This window comes from Drosophila suzukii, assembly GCF_043229965.1.
Source record: "Drosophila suzukii chromosome 2 unlocalized genomic scaffold, CBGP_Dsuzu_IsoJpt1.0 scf_2c, whole genome shotgun sequence".
Lineage (NCBI taxonomy): Eukaryota > Metazoa > Arthropoda > Insecta > Diptera > Drosophilidae > Drosophila > Drosophila suzukii.
Window position 1 is genome coordinate 19,276,829 of NW_027255896.1, and position 18,754 is coordinate 19,295,582.

General features: G+C 52.0%; 1 protein-coding gene across 1 annotated transcript; it reads right to left on the reverse strand.

Annotated features, from left to right (window-relative positions):
* Positions 1-8,423: 8,423 nt before the first annotated feature.
* LOC136117670 (serine/arginine repetitive matrix protein 1-like) lies at positions 8,424-15,568 on the reverse strand. The gene is made up of 3 exons (XM_070998548.1): positions 15,386-15,568; positions 9,831-10,113; positions 8,424-9,757 (listed from the first exon to the last, which is right to left on the reverse strand). Exons 1-3 carry the CDS (start codon positions 15,566-15,568, stop codon positions 8,424-8,426), a joined length of 1,800 nt encoding a protein of 599 aa, XP_070854649.1.
* Positions 15,569-18,754: the final 3,186 nt, after the last annotated feature.

Sequence of the window (18,754 nt, forward strand, 5' to 3'; positions counted from 1 at the left end):
AAGTGTCCAGGAGAGCCCGGACCGGTGTACGCCCGAAGCCCGAGTACCAGAAGCCACGCTACGTCCAGCCGCGCAGCCAGCACAGCCAGGAGCAGTGAGCAAGACATTGTCAGCAGCAAAGAAGCCACCACATCACGACAGACACGCAAGACAGATCGAGCCACGCGGAAATGTCCCGGACAATAAGCAGAAGGGTGAGGCTAGGGTGGAACGTCCGTTTACACTTGGCGTAAAAGTGAAGTAAGGCGCGAGGCAGCTTCTTGGCGGTTAGCCTTGACTGTTCGCGCGGGCTGAGCAGAAACCCCAGTGGGACCGTCCGGGACAGAGCAAGGGACAGGCGGCGGTGTGTCGAAGGGAGTGATCCTGGAGAGCGCAGCATCTGTTCACCCTAGTCAGAGAACGGTGACGCTTCTCTAAGCCCTAAGCCCCTAAGTGGTCGTCGACACAACCAGGGCAGTCGGAGATACCGAAGGCCACAAGTGGCGATATCAAGGCCAACCAAGCTACCAAGTCATTTTAATAATATATCCGGAATAAACCCACTACGAACCCGTGAATTCTGTGCTTTCTCACTGAGCTACTGGGCAGTCACGTTTATATAAATTTGGTGGGCCGAACACACAATCTACTGAGCTAACCGCACGAATCTCGTAGCGAGCAGACCACAAAAATCTGTTCGTTACACTCGATGATCACTAATCGCTAGATACTTGGTATCCGTCTCCTTTGCGATTATATGATTTTGGGCAACGACTGGAATTGGTGTTAACTGATATATGTCGTACTTCATTAACTAATGGTATTTTAGTATGGAATACAAGGGTATCGTCCAATTCCTGAACTTCTGAGACCATCACCTGATAAATATCATGCAGAGTATCATTCGTAACAGGTAGTCGCCTCCCCTTGGGGAGATGGGCCTGTGTGTTTATAAGCTTCTTTCGTAGCTGACTATACCCCTTCTTAGTTCGGTTATAATGTTTATAACGGTTGTCTGTGTCCTCTTAATCTGCTCTGCTATTAGTGCTAGCTCTGATGAAACTTGTGCCATGTTTCCAGTCCTTATGGAATTTTCGAGGTCTGTGATGTGTGTTTTCAGGTGCCCTACCCTGCGGTCCATTTCATCATTACTGGTCCTCGTCACGTTTATCGTGCTATCTAAAATCGAAGTCTGATTTTTGAGCAGACGCGTGTTGTACAATTCCTTTGCTTGGAATCTGCGCCTGACGTCCTCCATATTCTGTGCATATTGAGAGTCTATTACACCAAATAGTTCGTTGGCGAGATTTCCTACCAGTTTCAGGGCTCCTCTCCGTTGTCAATGAGGATCGAACCGCTGTTGACCATCATATAGTTTGCTGGCCTCTTGTTCGAGCACATTTATTATTGTCGATTTTCTGTGCTAATAACCGTAGATCAAAATATGATATGATTGTCCATACTGCTGACATCAGAGCTATTCTATTACTTATTTCTACATATGTTCACGTGTTATTCAACATATTCAACCTTACTGAAGGTTCTGCCATGATCGGGACGGCTTGGGTGGTCTTCGCAACGGCCAGCAACACTATGAATTGGAATTTCTTCACATCTTCGGGTGCCCCTTCAGTGTCTAGTGGTAAGATCGTGGCCACTGTAACGGTGGCGTATTGTCCTCTTTGATCACCACAAGGTTTCCTACGGCAACTGTCTTCTGTTTCTGTGTCCAATTTGATCGGCTTTGTAGTTCCTGGAGGTACTCGTGGCTCCATCTTTTCCAAAAATCCTGTCTGACCTTGTCTACCTGTTTCCATCTTCTTAGTAGACCAGGTCTTAACTCCTTGTTATGAATATCGGGAGATGCGGTTAGTGGTCCTTTGATCAAGAAGTGATTTTGATATTGCCTCTGTGTCGATGACAACTGTTTCAAACACTTCATATGTCAAATCTGCCGTTGACACCGAGCGGATTAACAAATGTTTTGCTGATTTTACTGCCTTCTCCCACAGCCCTCCAAAGTGAGGTGCCTGTGATGGAATAAAATGAAACTCCGTTCCTAGCTGCGAGCATGTTTTTTTAATTAAATCCCGAGCCTCATCCGAATATAACGTAGTTTTTAAATCTCGCAATTGGTTTTTTGCTCCGAAAAAATTTGTGGCGTTGTCACAATAGATGCTCCTTGCAACTTCTTTCCGCTTACAATGCTTAAACTGCCTATGCTTGTTCTCAAATATGAGCCGCGTTACTTCACGAATGCTAGACTTGAATTCTGGGAGGACGACTTCCCACTCACAGCACCTTCGTATTGTCCAGAAACGGGTCTATCATCAGGTAAGGATCTGACACTGTCACACAACCGTTCTGCTGTAATTGAATTATAGTAGGCTGGAATGCTATTCCGTGTATCTGTCGTACAATTCGTTGTACAGCCTTTGCTCGTTGTTCCGGCGCTATTGCTCTGGATTTGTTAGTTCGTGAATCCGAGCAATTCGGTTTGACGCGAACGTGCGAAACGATGATGCTGTTGCGTTTATTCATGCTAAAACTATTGTCGAGTCCGTCCAATATTGGACGTTATCGATCCTTATCCTTAGATCCCCTTGAATCCTTTCTGCTAGCTCGGCTCCTAGTACAGCTGCACAAATGTTTGTTTTGCTAAGGGTGCCACTCGCGATTTTGCGCACAGCAGGCTACTTACTATTGTACCGGTGGATGTGACTGTACGAAGATAAGCAGGGGCAGAGGCGGTGCAATAACAACAACCACTGGCATTTGCACGAGGGCAAATTTCACCTTTGGCTGCCTCCCATTGGGCAGCGGGCTAAACATTGGCGACCGTGACAGGACAGCTGTCCTAAACCTTAACAACTCGGCTGCGAGGGATCACAAGGGATTCAGTAGCAGCTACAATTCAAGCGGATCCGTTGGAAAGTTATCTCAAATTGGACTTTTACGGCATCACACCATTACGTCACCAGTACACCTGAGACACTTACTGGAGCACGTAAGCCTGTTCACTTGTTATTTGATCTTTCGGACGAAAATAATACAAATAAAAAAAAGGGAAAGTCTGGTTATATCCAGATATATAGGTGTGATTTATTTAACCTATGTCGTAAAAGCTTCTCAGAACACGCAGGCTTGCTTTACCCCAGTTTTACATCAAAAGTTTTTGCAGTTACTCTAAAACTTTTGTAGGGTTTCAAAACATGTCAAAGCTTCTCAAACGCATCTTCCTTACAGTTTGGCTAATCGTTCATCTCTTTGCAAACATGACCAAACCATCTGTAGAGGAACAGCTAGCTGCACTTGGGCGCAAAAGAACTCTGCTGCAACGAAACATGCAACGAACTTCGAATCGAGCGGTTGCAGACACAGCAATGGATGCTGCATCGGCAGAGTGTCACTTGGCCCTTTTGAAATCGCACTTTAGGCCATTGTGTCAAGTTCAACAGCAAATTGAAGAAATAGACTTTTATAGCAACAAAATCTAAGCTTCTAAAAGGTGCAACTGTTAGCAGGCGCAATGGACCTGAGGACACAGTGGCAGCTTTGCGTGGTTCACTACTCTCTCTTGGCACCGAACAAAATGCATTTGAAGCCATTTTAATTCAGCTCGTTTTGCAAAAGGTTATTGCTTATGATCGAGGTCAGAACTATGAGCAGTTTCCAACTTGGCATAATTTCTACAACATATTAGGTTGGCATTGTCAGTTTCTAGAATGCAGCGCAGAGCCAGGCCAGGAGTTCAAGCAGTATGATACGCGCTCAGAATAACTAAATCACCCCCACAAAAAGGCATTCCTAACGGCTAGAGGCAGTTGTATAAAATGCGATTCTACAGATCACAATCTAGTATCGTGCCCTTCGTTCGTTGCACTTCCACATGAGAAGCGACATGCTTGGGTCAATCAGGCACCGCTATGTTTAAACTGTCTTCATAAGGGTCACATCGCAGCTGACTGTCCTTCGAAATTTCGCTGTAGGACTTGTCGCGGGTTGCACCATTCTTCGTTACATCGCAGGAGTGAAACACAAGAAACTTCTCAATGAAATGTAGAACAGACAAACGAGCAACCTCGTTGCTCCACACAGGTAGTCGCATGTCTTTCTCGTAAATCAAATCGAGCTCTTATCCCAACCGCTATAGTTCTTATCCAGGATAAGTACGGCATGTTCCACCCGGCAAGGGCCTTGCTTGATTGTGTCTCGGAATTTAACTTAATCACAGATATTTTGGCCAACAAATTACAACTTCAGTTTCTGGTATAGGAGATGTTAGAGCAAAACTTCAGTTCTCAGTCTCGACGACCATACGCTCACGTTCGTCTGCTGACGAATGGTCATTGCAATTTGCTATTACCAAGACAATAGCATTGACTCAACCCGCCACTCGAATAGAATTATCAACGTGGTTAGTCCCTGACGGAATAGATTTGGCTGACCCATTGTTTTTTAAACCACAAAAAATTGACATTTTACTAAGCACCCTGGAATTCTTCGAATTGCTCACTGGCGGAAAATTATCACTGGGGCCTGGGCTGCCATGCCTACTTAACACTATACTTGGATGGATTATTGGTGGACAAGTTGTTGATAATCCGCAATCTAGGGCGAAGGCTAATGTTCTTATGTGCAAAATCTCGCAGTCCCAACAGCTGGATGAAAATCTAAAAAGGTTTTGGGAAATCGAATCGTTTCCAGAATCATCTCAAAACCAGTACACAACTGAAGAGGATGAATGTGATCGCCACTTCTGTAAAAACTCTGCTATTCTCGAGAACAGGCGAGTTCAAGTTCGGCTTCCCTTTTCGAAATCTACCCAACAATTGGGAAGTTCAGTGGATATTGCCAAGCAACGATTTTGGCAAACACAGCGTGGTTTACAATCGGGTACATACAATACAATACAAAAAAATGTATTCTGATTTCATGCAAGAATATATTGATCTGGGGCAAATGCAACCTGTAGATAGTTTTGACTCAAATCAACCTCACTATGTAATCCCGCATCACGCCGTACTGCGTCCAGACAGCTCAACAACAAAGTTGCGTGTAGTTTTTGACGCATCTGCGAAGTCGTCATCAGGAGTATCATTAAATAACATTTTAATGGTTGGACCGACAGTTCAGCAAGACCTTATCTTAACCCTGCTTTCATTTAGGTTGTATAGGCAAAATGTATCGGCAATTCATTGTAGATCCACAGGACCGCAAGTTTCAGTTGATTTGGTGGAGGCACAATATTTCTGACCCGTTGAAATTATATCAGTTGAATACTGTCACATATGGGCTTGCTTGTGCACCATTTCTCGCCATCAGAAGTTTGTATTTCATAGCAGAGAAATATAGGAAAGAATTTTCTATAGGATCTGAAATTATATCTAAAGAGATGTATGTCGATGACCTCCTTACAGGTGCTGACTGCATTGAGGACTTAAAATTGAAGATTGATCAAGTTACTGGAATCTTGTCTTGTGCCGGATTGGACTTAGCCAAATGTAATTTTAGCAAGTTGGATGATAATATCAAAGAACATCGACTCAAGTTAGACAGCAAAGATATCACAAAAACCTTAGGAATGTCGTGGAGGTCCCAATTGGATGAATTTTGCTTTCGGTTCGATTTGCCAAAAACTAACGCTATGACGAAAAGGAACATTCTCTCAATTATTGCACGTTTGTGTGACATACTTGGCTTGTTAAGACCAGTGGTTATAAGATGCAAAATTGGGACGAAATACTGCATCAACAATTAATAGATCGTTGGCAATCTATTTATCCTGACTTGCACAATTTAAACCAAATCGCCATACCCCGATATGTAGGATTGTAACGAACTGATTTTTGTGTGTCTGCTCGTTACGAGATTCGTGCGGCTAGCTCAGAAGATTGTGTGTTCGTCCCACCAAATTTATATGACGTGATTGCCCGTAGATCAGTGAGAAAACAAAGGGTTCAAATGGTAATAGTGGGACTTATTCTCGTGGTATTAGTACAGCGGGTGTGTTGCTGGGCTGGCTTCGGTATCTCCTGGCTCTGGTTTCGCCGGCTGCTGGCGCTCCTCTTTCTGGCTCCTCGACGCGTTGACTCGGCTTCCACTGGATCCTGGGTTTCGGGACGCTCGTAGTGGCCGCCTCCGCTTGCTTGCCGACGCGCTGCCTCGGGGTCGCTTGTTGCGCCTTAGACCCGCAGAGAGTTCGGCCTTGTGGGCTTAGGGAAGCGTCACCGTTCTCAGACTAGGGTGAACAAGCCTTGCTCTCCAGGCCGACGCCTTTTGAGGCAATACTTGTCCCTTGCTCTGTCCCGGACGGTCCCGCTAGGTTCTTGCTCAGATCGCGCTGACAGTCAAGGCTGCCGTCAGGAGGCTGTCTAGCAGTTCACCTTGCTTTACGCCTAGCGCAGACGAACGTTCCACCCAGCTTCACCCTAATGCGTGACGTCCGCGACGATCCTGCGCTCCCCAAGGAGCTCCGCGCGGCGAGGGTAACGTGGCTGCCGGAAATGTCTGCTGGCGTCGCTGTCGATGTCCTCTGCGCTGTCTTCTGATCAGTATCTCGTCGTTTTGGCACTCGGGGAATTGGGCGGTCGCTGTTCGGGAACTTCGCCGGTAATCGCAAAGCTCTCCACGCTGCCGCCTCTTGAAACCGCAAATCGATCAACCGCTCGTCCGTCACGTCAGGTCCTGCTTGGTCGGGCAAGGTACGCTGGGTCGCAGGCAACTTTCCTCCCCAAGCTGACGGCTCTTCGTCGTAGGACTCTTTTGCTTTCGACGGGCGACTCGCCAGGGTGTGGTCGTGACAAAGTTAGAAAACAAACGCCTTGACTTAGCCGCGTGATGCCTTCCAGAACTCACCCACTTGTGTCTCAATTCGGAGATTTCTGATGTCCCAATCCCGAACGTCTCGACGTGGCGATCTTGCTCCTTGTGTGCTTCCCACGGCGCTGCTTCCGACGACTCGCTTGGTTGTAGCTCCCTCGTAGATTACTTGCTTGACTGACTGTTTACTTGGTACTTTAACTGATCTCGAAGGTTTGACTCCTCGTGATCGACTGATCCAGTTGCCAGCGCTCTGCGCCCTTATATAGGGCCTCCGGGAACCGTTATTTTCCCTTTTGCGCACGGCCCGCTGGATCTCTCCACTCTGGGTCCAAAGTCCGTGACTCCTGGATGACCCACTTGTCCTTCACGTACCGCTTCCAATAGATGCTCCGCCCACTGCTGCCATTCCGCTGATTCCCGTGCCGCTTGTTGCACGCCTGTGTGCTGCTCCACTGCCGAGACGTGGAATTTCCTCTCCCGGTCCAAAGTTCACGGGAGAGTCCAAAGTCCGGTGGAGTTCCGATATCCTGTTTTTGCACACGGCACTCTTGCCTTGCCCGCGAAGTCTCCATTCTCTTTCGTTCTCCATGCTTGGTCTCCAAACTCTCTCGCTCTCAGTCCTTGGTCTCCAAACTCTCTCGATCTCCATCCTTGGTCTCCAAACTAAATCGCTCTCCGTTCTTGGTCTCCAAACTCTCTCGTTCTCCATCCAAGTCTCCAAACTCTCCTCGCCGCGCCGTTACTAAGCGAATTCGCCGCGTAACTGGTAAGCGGCCGGCCATCTGCTGCTGCTTCTATTTGTGGGGAGTAATTCAACTCCTCACATTCCCCCCTTACTTCGGGAAACATTTAGAACTTGTTTCTACTCTCCGGCGTTTCCTTGCATGTCCTAGCCCTCGCGTCCTTGTGATTCCCGCGGCGCTCCCTCGTTGCTCCCTCGATGCTCCCTCGACGCTCTTAACTCCCTTGAGTTTCTACAGCGCTGGTCATCCTCCACGTAGCAACTTTAAATCTCCCGCGCCGATATTTCCCGTGTTTCCACTGGGACATCGATACTCATGGGCTATCGATCCCCAGCTCGCTGCTCATTGCTGCTTTCTACTTCTTTTATTGGTTCCTCCGCCTGGTCACACCATTCGTGCGTGATCGATGTTTATTCGCATATCGATACCGACGGTGCGGCGTTGCAGTTCGCCTATCGCCGATCGCCTATCGAGGCGCCCCTTCCCTGGCTCGTGGTGATTTTTCAATTTTCATAGGTAAGTTTCTTGCATTTCCTTTACTCCTTTTCATCTTATCCTTTTCTCTCCTTTCGTCCTCTCTCGCCCTTCACTCGTCCTCTGTCGGCTGCCTCGGACTCCATATTGGCAGCCCTCGAGAGCGGGTGCGGAGGGACTTCGCATTCACTTTGCAACCGGGACAGCAGGTAAGTATTTGATGTTCGTCTCTGCTTCCTGTATTAAGACCCTTTGACTTTCAGGTTGCTGGAGTGGCCCATGCATGCCCCGTTCTCTTCCAGCCACATCCCCAATCAAACTCTTGGCCCCGTGCCCCTTCTCTTGTTACTTAGGAAACCATTGTGTTTTTTTTTTGTTTTTTTGATTTTTTTTCGTTTATTTTTACTGCGCGAACACCAGGGTGCCCGCGACTCCGACCCTCACCCGGTACCGTCGTCCGCCTTCGCTGAGCAGGACGCAACGCCTGTCGCCCTTCCGCCGTGCCGTCGCGACCGCGGGTGCCTCCTCTATTCCCTCCGGCCACTCGCTCGTGGCGATCTCGCGCCAACCGCCTCCCTCCGAAGCCGATACCTGCCGCATGAACTGCGGCCGCGGGCGCGTCGCTCCGGGCGTCGAGGTTTGTCGCTGCAACGGAGGTCTTTGTGTGGCCGGTGGCTCGGGCCACACCCAAGGTCCCTTCACCAGCGATTCCGCCTCCCCCATCGTTGCCGTCGTCGCCGGTGTTGGCGGGCCCGTGCTCGGTGTCGGCGGGACCCACACATCCTGCCGGCCTCTCGTCCGGGGGTCCCGAGGGTTCACCTTGGGTACCCCCTCCTCCCATATCCTGGGCTCCTCCTTCGTCGGTCCTGTCGCGGGCCCCTCGGGCCACCTCCATACCAGCGTCTGCTGTCGCCACCGCAAGCCCTCGGCCACGAACGCCCGCGTGCTGTGGCTCACGTGCGCGGCCGGCACCTCCGTCTGCACCACCGACGGCTCCTCCGCCTGTGCCTGGTGGACTCCCTCCTCCTGCGGTTGTGGCATCGGCTGCGCGGTCGATTCCTCCGTTCGCGTTTGCTCCTCAGGTCGCTGTGGCTCGGTGTATCGCGGCGTGGGTGGCCGGGCCGGCCTCCACGGCGGCGTGGCCAATGGGTCTTCTCCGTCGCTGTCTCGGGCTTCCTCCGTGAGCCACTCCCCCTCGTAGCGGGGAGTGGGTGGCACCTCCGGCAACCACCGCGGAGGGGATGGCGCGCATGGCTCGTCCCCATCCTCGCTCCTCGGATTGGGCTCCTCGGCCGCGTACCTGGGAGTGAGTGGAACTTCCCACGCGTCCTCCACCGGTGCCTCCCACAGCCGTCGCTCCTCTTCCTCCGCCTCTCGCAAGCGGGCATGCCATCGCGCCGCCGCCGCCTCGTGGTCCTGCCGCAGTCGCGTCTGCCATCTCGCCTCCTCCTCCGTCGACCACTGCTGCTCCTTGTCCGACGGCTCCCGGTCTCGGAACCGTTTCCGAGTCTCCTCGGTGGCCCGACAGACCTCCTCCAAGTGGCTCCTCGGGACTTCCGCTCCTCCGACGTCCGTCGTCCCGCGCGGTATCCGACCGCCCGCCGCCGCCTTCCGGAGTCGCCATTCTCTCTCCTCGACGGCGGGATCGCCGACCACCTCCACGTCGCTGTCGGAGCTCACCGCGGGTTCTGGTGCGGAGTCCTCGTCTCGGGTCCGTTCCAGGGCCCGCCGCGGAGCTCGGGTAGGCCGGGTCTAAGACCATCCTTGCCCCGGGCGAGGTTCCTGGAGGGCCGCCATCCTCCTGCGTACTTCGGCTCTGGTGACGCGTGTGCTCATCTTGGTGTTCTGAATTGTAGTGCTCGACCGTCGCCAGGCTCCCCATACATAAAACCTCGGCTGCGCGCCTTCTTTTGCCCGATCCCGTTATGTCCTTTCTTTGGGGCGCTCGCTCTCTTACGGTACAGCTCTCTTTGCTGTGTCGTCTTCCCTCTTTCTTCGTAAACCACAAGTTGTACTCCCTCAGATCACCGTGGCACTCTGGATGCTGTGGTTCGTTGTACCTCCCGGGTCCGTAACCCACTTGCTTGAGACCCTACCTTGATCACCCTTGGTGAGTATCCTTGGAAGTTGTCCTTGGTCCTACACCTTGCTTCGGGGCGTTCCTGGTTGGTATCCTTGGTATCCTTGGGGCATTATCGGGGTATCCTTGAGGTGTCTATTGGGGTATCCTTGGGTATCCTTGAGGCATCGTTGGGCTATCCCTAGGGTATCCTTTTGGTACACTTAGAGGAATTGTTTGGGGTGTCCTTCGGGTATCCTTAGGGTATCGTTGGGCTATCCCAAGGTATCCTTCGGGTGTCCTTTGGGTACACTTAGAGGTATTGTTTGGGGTGTCCTTCGGGTATCCTTAGGGTATCGTTGGGCTATCCCAAGGGTGTCCGTTGGGCACACTTAGAGGTATTGTTGGGGTGTCCTTCGGGTATCCTTAGGGTATCGTTGGGCTATCCCAAGGGTGTCCTTCGGGAGTCCTTTGGGCACACTTAGGGTATTGTTGGGGTATCCTTGTTGACGTGATGTGCTTTCGCTACTGTTGTTGACGACCTTGACCGTGTCCTTCCCGCCTGGCCTAACCACGGATGACTCTGGCAACTGCCCGACGCTGAATCCTGTTGCCATTGCGGGCGGATCCCTATATGTTACCCGTACCCTTGTGCCGTTTTGTAAGTGTCCCTTCCGCCTGGCGTTATCGTGGATGACTCTGGCAACTGCCCGACGCTGAATCCTGCTGCCTGGCGGTTGGATCCCTATATGTTACCCGTATTCTTGTGCTATTTTGTAAGTGTCCCTTCCGCTTGGCGTAATCGCGGATGAATCTGGCAACTGCCCGACGCTGAATCCTGCTGCCTTGCGGTTGGATCCCTACACGTTACCCGTATCCTTGTGCCGTTTTCTAAGTGTCCCTTCCGCCTGGCGTGACCACGGATGACTCTGGCAACTGCCCGACGCTGAGTCCTGCTGCCTTGTGGTTCGATCCCTACACGTTGCCCGTATCCGTGACCTATATTTATGGTTGATCTTTCTGCGTGGCGTTTGGATGACTCTCCCTTTGGCCTGACGCATAATCCTTTGGCCTCGCAGTCTGGATTAACGAGAAATTCTTATCCATGTCCTTGTGCTATCCTGATTGTCCTTTCCGTGTGGCGTATGGATGACTCTCGCTTCGGCCTGACGTCTAATCCTGTCGCCTTGTACCTGACGTTAGACAATCTGACGTTTCTGCTGTCTGCTCGTTTTGTTGTTGCTTGAGCTCGCCAACGTGAACTGTCCTTTCTTTCTTCGACTGTGTGTGGCGAATTTTACAGATCACTGGAGAGACGAAATCCACAACCTGGTAAGGGCCATCGTACCTTGGGGCTAGTTTTGCAGCGAATCCTTCAGCCGCTTTGGACAGGTGATGTTCCTTGGCCCACACTATGTCGCCCACCGCTGGTGACCATTGCCTCCTTCTCAGATTGTAATGTCTGGCTTGGTCCTGGGACGCCTTTTCCATATTTCGCCGCACGATCTCAAATACCTCTCTTAGTTTGTTGGCATTTCCCTCAGGGGTCTCCGTAGCTCGTCCAGTGCCTAGGGTTTCCTTATCATATAGGCTGCTGGGTAGACGTGGTTCCCTTCCCTGGGTAAGAAACGCCGGTGTATGGCCGGTGGATTCCGATGTGCTCGTGTTCACTGCTACCATAATCTCCGGCCACTTCTCGTCCTAGTTTCTCTGGTCCTGCCCTGCGAATTGCGCAATGATGGTGTGAGGAGTTCAATAACTCCCCACAAATAGAAGCAGCAGCAGATGGCCGGCCGCTTACCAGATACGCGGCGAATTCGCGTAGTAACGGCGCGGCGAGGAGAACGAGAGAGCTTGGAGACCAAGGGTGGAGATCGAGAGAGTTTGGAGACCAACGAAGGAGAGCGAGAGAGTTTGGAGACCAATGAAGGAGAGGGAGAGACATTGGAGACCAAGGATGGAGATCGAGAGAGAATGGAGACTTCGCGGGCAGAGCAAGAGTGCCGTATGCAAAAGGGGATAGCGGAACTCCACCGGACTTTGGACTCTCCCGTGAACTTTGGACTGGGAGAGGAAGTGCCACATCTCGGCAGTGGAGCGGCACACAGGAGTGCCACAAGCGGCCCGGGAATCAGCGGGACTGCAGCAGTGGGCGGAGCATCGATTGAAAGCGGTACGTGAAGGAGAAGTGGGTCATCCAGGAGGCACGGACTTTGGACCCAGAGTGGAGAGATCCAGCGGGCCGTGCGCAAAAGGGAAATAACGGTGCTTGGAGGCCCTATATAAGGCCGCAGAGCGCTGGCAGCTGGATCAGTCGATCACGAGGAGTCAAACCTTCAAGATCAATTAAAGTACCAAATAAACAGTCAGTCAAGCAAATAATCTACGAGGGAGCTACAACCAAGCGAGTCGTCGGAAGCAGCGCCGTGGGAAGCATACAAGGAGCAAGATCGCCACGTCGAGACGTTCGGGATTAGGACATCAGGAATCTTCGAATTGAGACACAAGTGGCTGAGTTCTGGAAGGCATCACGCGACTAAGTCAAGGCGTTTGTTTTCTAACTTTGTCACGACCACACCCTGGGGAGTCGCCCGGCGAAAGCAAAAGAGTCCTACGACGAAGAGCCGTCAGCTTGGGGAGAAAAGTTGTCTGCGACCCAGCGTACCTTGCCCGACCAAGCAGGACCTGGCGTGACGGACGAGCGGTAGATCGATTTGCGGTTTCAAGAGGCGGCAGCCTGGAGAGCCCTGCGATTACCGGCGAAGTTCCCGAGCAGCGACCGCCCAGCTCCCCGAGCGCCAGAACAACGAGATACTGGTCAGAAGAAAGCGCAGAGGACATCGACAGCGACGCCAGCAGACATTTCCGGCAGCCACGTTACCATCACCGCGCGGAGCTCATTGGGGAGCGCAGGAGCGTCGCGGACGTCACGCATTAGGGTGAAGCCGGGTGGAACGTTCGTCTGCGCTAGGCGTAAAGCGAAGTGAACCGCTAGACATCCTCCGGGCGGCAGCCTTGACTGCCAGCGCGAACTGAGCAAGAACCTAGCGGGACCGTCCGGGACAGAGCAAGGGACAGGTATTGCCTCGAAAGGCGTCAGCCTGGAGAGCAAGGCTTGTTCACCCTAGTCTGAGAACGGTGACGCTTCCCTAAGCCCACAAGGCCGAACTCTCTGCGGGTCTAAGGCGCAACAAGCGACCCCGAGGCAACGCGTCGGCAAGCAAGCAGAGGCGACCACTACGAGCGTCCCGAGACCCAGGATCCAGAGGAGGGCGAGTCAACGCGTCGAGGAGCCAGAAAGAGGAGCGCCAGCAGCCGGCGGAACCAGAGCCAAGAGATACCGAAGCCAGCCCAGCCACACACCCGCTGTACTAATACCACGAGAATAAATCCCACTGTTACCATTTGAACACTTTGTTTTCTCACTGATCTACGGGCAATCACGTCATATAAATTTGGTGGGACGAACACACAATCTTCTGAGCTAGCCGCACGAATCTCGTAGCGAGCAGACACACAAAATCAGTTCGTTACAATGGTCTAGATTCGGTCGGATGCTCTTGTGGTGTGTATGGCGCGGAGAATTGTTGACTGATACCCATCTCAGCCAGGAAATTTTTAAAGATGCGGCTTGCAAACTGTACTCCATTGTCCGTTATGACCACCTTCGGGACCCCGTACCTTGCGATTATGCGCTCCCTAAACGCCTTCTTGAGCGACTCTGCTGTCGCACTGCGCAGGGGTACCAGTTCCGTCCATTTCGAAAACCTGTCTATCATGACCAGCAGCATTTGGTTCCCGTGCTTAGATCTTGGTAGGGGTCCAACGAAGTCTGCACATATCGTAGCCCATGGTTCCTCCGGCACTTGGGTCAACATCTTCCCGGCCGCCTGCATCTGATTGGGCTTAAGCCGCATGCAAATCTCGCATTTTCGTACGTGGGCTCGGGCGTCTCTATGCATGCCTGGCCAGTAGTATCGGGCTGCCAACCGTGCAATTACCCTCCGGCTTCCTACGTGTCCCGCAGACGGTGCGTCGTTGTTCTCCCTCAACACTATTTCTCGTAGCGACTTTGGGACGCACATCTTCCATGACGCGACGTCTTCACTGCCTGCTCGGTGAGGTATGTTTCTGTACGCATATATTTTTGATCCAGCTGCACCCTCCTAAAGTTATTGTTGCCGACGCCTCTTTTACTCCTCTTAGCGTCTCTGGTAGTGGTTGTCTTGATAATGCGTCGGCCACCACGTTTAGCTGACCCTTTCTGTACGCTTTCTCAAAGTCGTACTGTTGTAGCTCCAGGTCCCATCTGGCGATCCTTCCTGAAGGGCTTTCGATGCTGTTGAGCCACTTCAGGGCCGTGTGGTCGGTTACTACCTTAAAGTGGTAACCTTCCAGATATGGCCTGAGCTTCCGGATCGCCCAGACAATCGCCAAGCACTCCTTCTCCGTTGTTGAATAGTTCTTCTTCGCGCCGTTCAGTGTTCGGCTCGAATAGGAGATTACTCTTTCGCCCTCCGGTGCCGTAGTCGCTGGCGTCTGTCTGCAGGATGAAAGTTCTACTAAAGTCCGGGCATGCTAGCACCGGATCTGCCACGAGTCTTGCCTTTACTTCCTCAAACGCCATCTGGTGCTCTGGTGTCCACTCCCACTTTCTGCCTTTGCGCAGCAGGTCATTCAGGGGTTTGACGATTCTGGAAAAACCTGGTACAAGTCGGCGGAACCACGACGCTAATCCCAGGTATTGCCGAAGTTCTTTGACGGTCGATGGCGGTTCCAGTTCGGCGATGGCGGCTACTTTTTCTGGATCTGTTCCTGTTCCCCCGCTTGTCACTCGATGTCCCAGGTACAGCAAGAATTGACATTTTTCTGGATTCAGCCTGAGGTTTGCCTCCTTTAGACGCCGGAACACTTCTCTCAGGTTTCTTTTGTGATCTTCCAGCGTGCGACCGATCACTATTATGTCATCCTGGTAAGCGAATGCGTGAGGTGACATCTCGGGGCCAATTACTTGGTCCAAAACTCGCTGAAACGTTGCCGACGCCGAGTGAAGTCCGAATGGCATTACCCTCCACTGAAACAGGCCTTTGCCTATTACCGTGAACGCCGTATATTGCCTGCTACTCTGTTCCAGTGGGATTTGCCAGTATCCATCCTTCAGGTCCAAACTGCTGATGTACCGCGCTTCCCTTAGTTGATCCAGGATGTAGTTTATGCGAGGCATTGGGTAGGCATCCTTAACCGACTTCGCGTTGATCTGCCTGAAGTCGACACACAGTCTCCACTTGCCTGTCTTCTTTTTCACCATCACGATGGGGGAGCTGTATGGGCTCTTTGAATGCTCTATGAACCCCATTTGGAGAAGCTCGTCCACCTTTACGTTGATTTCCCCCTGAATTTTCGGGTTCTTGGGGAAGTATCTCTGCTTGATTGGCTTGTCATCCTTCATTTTGATCTGGTGTTCTGCCATTTTCGATGTTCCCGTCATTGTGCTGAAGTCTGCCAGCTCTGCTTCAAGAAACGCTGTAGTATCGTCCAACTCGTTTACTTGTTGAACGACTGCTACTGATAGTTTCTCCTCGAGCCATCCATTGTGTCGGTTCCTGGCTGGTATTATTATCTCGTGTCTAGCACACCTTATCTCGGTTCCGACTTGTTTCAGGAAGTTCCATCCCAACACTAGTGGATCCACTACTCCGGGTAAAATCAACAGGCTCATGGTCACTTCTTTTCTTTGCCGAATTTGACCTCCACCTCGGGCTGCGCATCAATTCCGCCGCACCTTCCATCTGCCAACCTAACTTGCCGTCCCGTCTTTGTAATCCTTCCTAGAGCAGCAATATTGTCCGCCAATTCTTCGCTAACGAAGCTTGCCGTTGCTCCGGTGTCGACTGTGGCTTTGTAGCTGTTCCCACCAATCATCACAGCTGCGGACAACTGCTCCTCATCGATTAGCTTGCCCGTTAGTTTGGAGAGGTGGCATTGTGCGATCCCCGCTCGCCTCTCTGCGGCTGAGATGGCTGGCCATTTCCCGATCGTTGGCAGCAATCGACGCTCCTGACACCCACCTTGCCGCATATCCAGCAAAATAACAGCCGCAGGTTTCGACATCCTCTAGCCCAGTGTCCGTTCCCACCGCATTTTCGACAGGCTTCCTGCGGGTCTGTGATATGGGTGGCATCTTTTGGCCTCTGTGTATTGCTTGGTGGCCTCCACACGGTATTGTTTGGCTGTCTCTGTTGCTGTGGGGGTGGTGTCCAATGGCCTCCGCGTGGTGCGTCTGTTGCCTGCTGTCGTCTGGCTTGGTGTGGTGGTGACCATTGGTTATTTCCTCGTGTGTCCGGGTTATCTCTCTCCTCGCATCTTCTTGACGCCGACTTGGTCTTTGAGAACTTCTTGTGCGAAAACTTTTGTTCGTTTTCAAGTTCTTCATACTCATCGGCTAGGATCATTAGCGTATCCAGGTCCGACACTTTGTATGCTCTCAAGAAAATCCGTAGTCTTGGTGTGCAGTTCTCTTTAATGACCCTTAACGTTTCTTTCGTAGAGTAGTTAAGTGGCCTCACCATCGTCTGCATGTCGATCATGTAGTCCTTGAACGACTCGCTGAAGCCTTGCTTCCGTTGCCGGACCTGGTCCGCTAGCCTGGTGAAGAAATCTCTTGGCAGAAAATAGGTGTGGAAGCTTTCTATGAACTCTGCCCAGGTTCTCCATTGCTTGTTGTTGGCGATGAACCATTTCAACGCCCTTCCTTTAAGCAACTCCGGCATTGCTCGAGGGATCATATCAAGGTCCAAGCCGTACGTGTTGGCGGACCATTCTACCTGCTCCAGGAACTCAAATGGTTTTTCCGCCCCGTCGAACCTGAACGACCATTCGCGGACCTGTTTAGCGACCTTTGCATAGTCCGACTGGCTTGGTCTCGGGGTCAGCGCTGTTGTTTTCTTATCCTGGCTTGACTCTCTCCTGTGGGCCTCTTTTTGCATGTTGTCAAAGCTCAGGCTTGCCACTAGGTTGTCCCCTTCAGCGTTTGTTAAGGTAATGCTTGGGCCGGCTCTGTCGTGGTATGTTGCTTCCAGCTCGGCCCAGATGTCGACAAGTTGTGGGTCGTTCTCTGTCTCTGAGTAGTATTCCGACAGTGCCTTCCTCATGTCTTCTAGCCTGCCCTCCAGGGCGACATTAAGCCTCTGTGCGACAGGGGCGAAGTCCTCCTTCTTGAGGCGGTAAATCCACTTCTTTCCCATTTTTGTTCTCACTGTAAAGACAATCACGTTGGGCGCCAGATGCAACGAACTGATTTTTGTGTGTCTGCTCGTTACGAGATTCGTGCTCGTGTGTTCGTCCCACCAAATTTATATGACGTGATTGCCCGTAGATCAGTGAGAAAACAAAGGGTTCAAATGGTAATAGTGGGATTTATTCTCGTGGTAGTAGTACAGCGGGCGTGTTGCTGGGCTGGCTTCGCTATCTCCTGGCTCTGGTTTCGCCGGCTGCTGGCGGTCCTCTTTCTGGCTCCTCGACGCGTTGACTCGGCTTCCACTGGATCCTGTGTTTCGGGACGCTCGTAGTGGCCGCCTCCGCTTGCTTGCCGAAGCGCTGCCTCGGGGCCGCTTGTTGAGCCTTAGACCCGCAGAGAGTTCGGCCTTGTGGGCTTAGGGAAGCGTCACCGTTCTCAGACTAGGGTGAACAAGCCTTGCTCTCCAGGCCGACGCCTTTAGAGGCAATACTTGTCCCTTGCTCTGTCCCGGACGGTCCCGCTAGGTTCTTGCTCAGATCGCGCTGACAGTCAAGGCTGCCGTCAGGAGGCTGTCTAGCAGTTCACTTTGCTTTACGCCTAGCGCAGACGAACGTTCCACCCAGCTTAACCCTAATGCGTGACGTCCGCGACGATCCTGCGCTCCCCAAGGAGCTCCGCGCGGCGAGGGTAACGTGGCTGCCGGAAATTTCTGCTGGCGTCGCTGTCGATGTCCTCTGCGCTGTCTTCTGATCAATATCTCGTCGTTCTGGCACTCGGGGAGTCTGCACATACCGTGGCCCATGGTTCCTCCGGCACTTGGGTCAACATCTTCCCGGCTGCCTGCATCTGATTGGGCTTAAACCGCATGCAAATCTCGCATTTTCTTACATGCCTGGCCAGTAGTATCGGGCTGCCAACCGTGCAATTGTCCTCCGGCTTCCTACGTGTCCCGCAGACGGTGCGTCGTGGTTTTCCCTCAACACTGTTTCTCGTAGCGACTTTGGGACGCACATCTTCCATGACGCGACGTCTTCACTGCCTGCTCGGTGAGGTATGTTTCTGTACAGTGTCTCACCATCCATAACATAGTCCGGGTACTTCTGCGGTTCACCCTCCTGAAGTTATTGTTGCCGACGGCTCTTTTACTTCTCGTAGCGTCTCTGGTAGTGGTTGTCTTGATAATGCGTCGGTCACCACGTTTAGCTGACCCTTTCTGTACGCTATCTCAAAGTCGTATTGTTGTAGCTCCAGGGCCCATCTGGCGATCCTTCCTGAAGGGCTTTCGATACTGTTGAGCCACTTCAGGGCCATGTGGTCGGTTATTACCTTAAAGTAACCTTCCAGATATGGCCTGAGCTTCCGGATCGCCCAGACGATGTCCAAGCATTCCTTCTCCGTGTTTGAATAGTTCTTCTCCGCGCCGTTCAGTGTTCGGCT

Excerpts from the sequence above, each read along its gene's own strand:
- LOC136117670 (XM_070998548.1), bottom strand. The coding sequence starts at position 15,568 with ATGACGGGAACATCGAAAATGGCAGAACACCAGATCAAAATGAAGGAT. Across the intron at positions 10,114-15,385 it reads ACAGCTCCCCCATCGTGATG|GGTCTCAAGCAAGTGGGTTA; the intron begins GTGAAAAAGAAG and ends TGATCAAGGTAG. Across the intron at positions 9,758-9,830 it reads CACGCGTCACCAGAGCCGAA|CTCCGCGGCGGGCCCTGGAA; the intron begins GTACGCAGGAGG and ends GGCCTACCCGAG.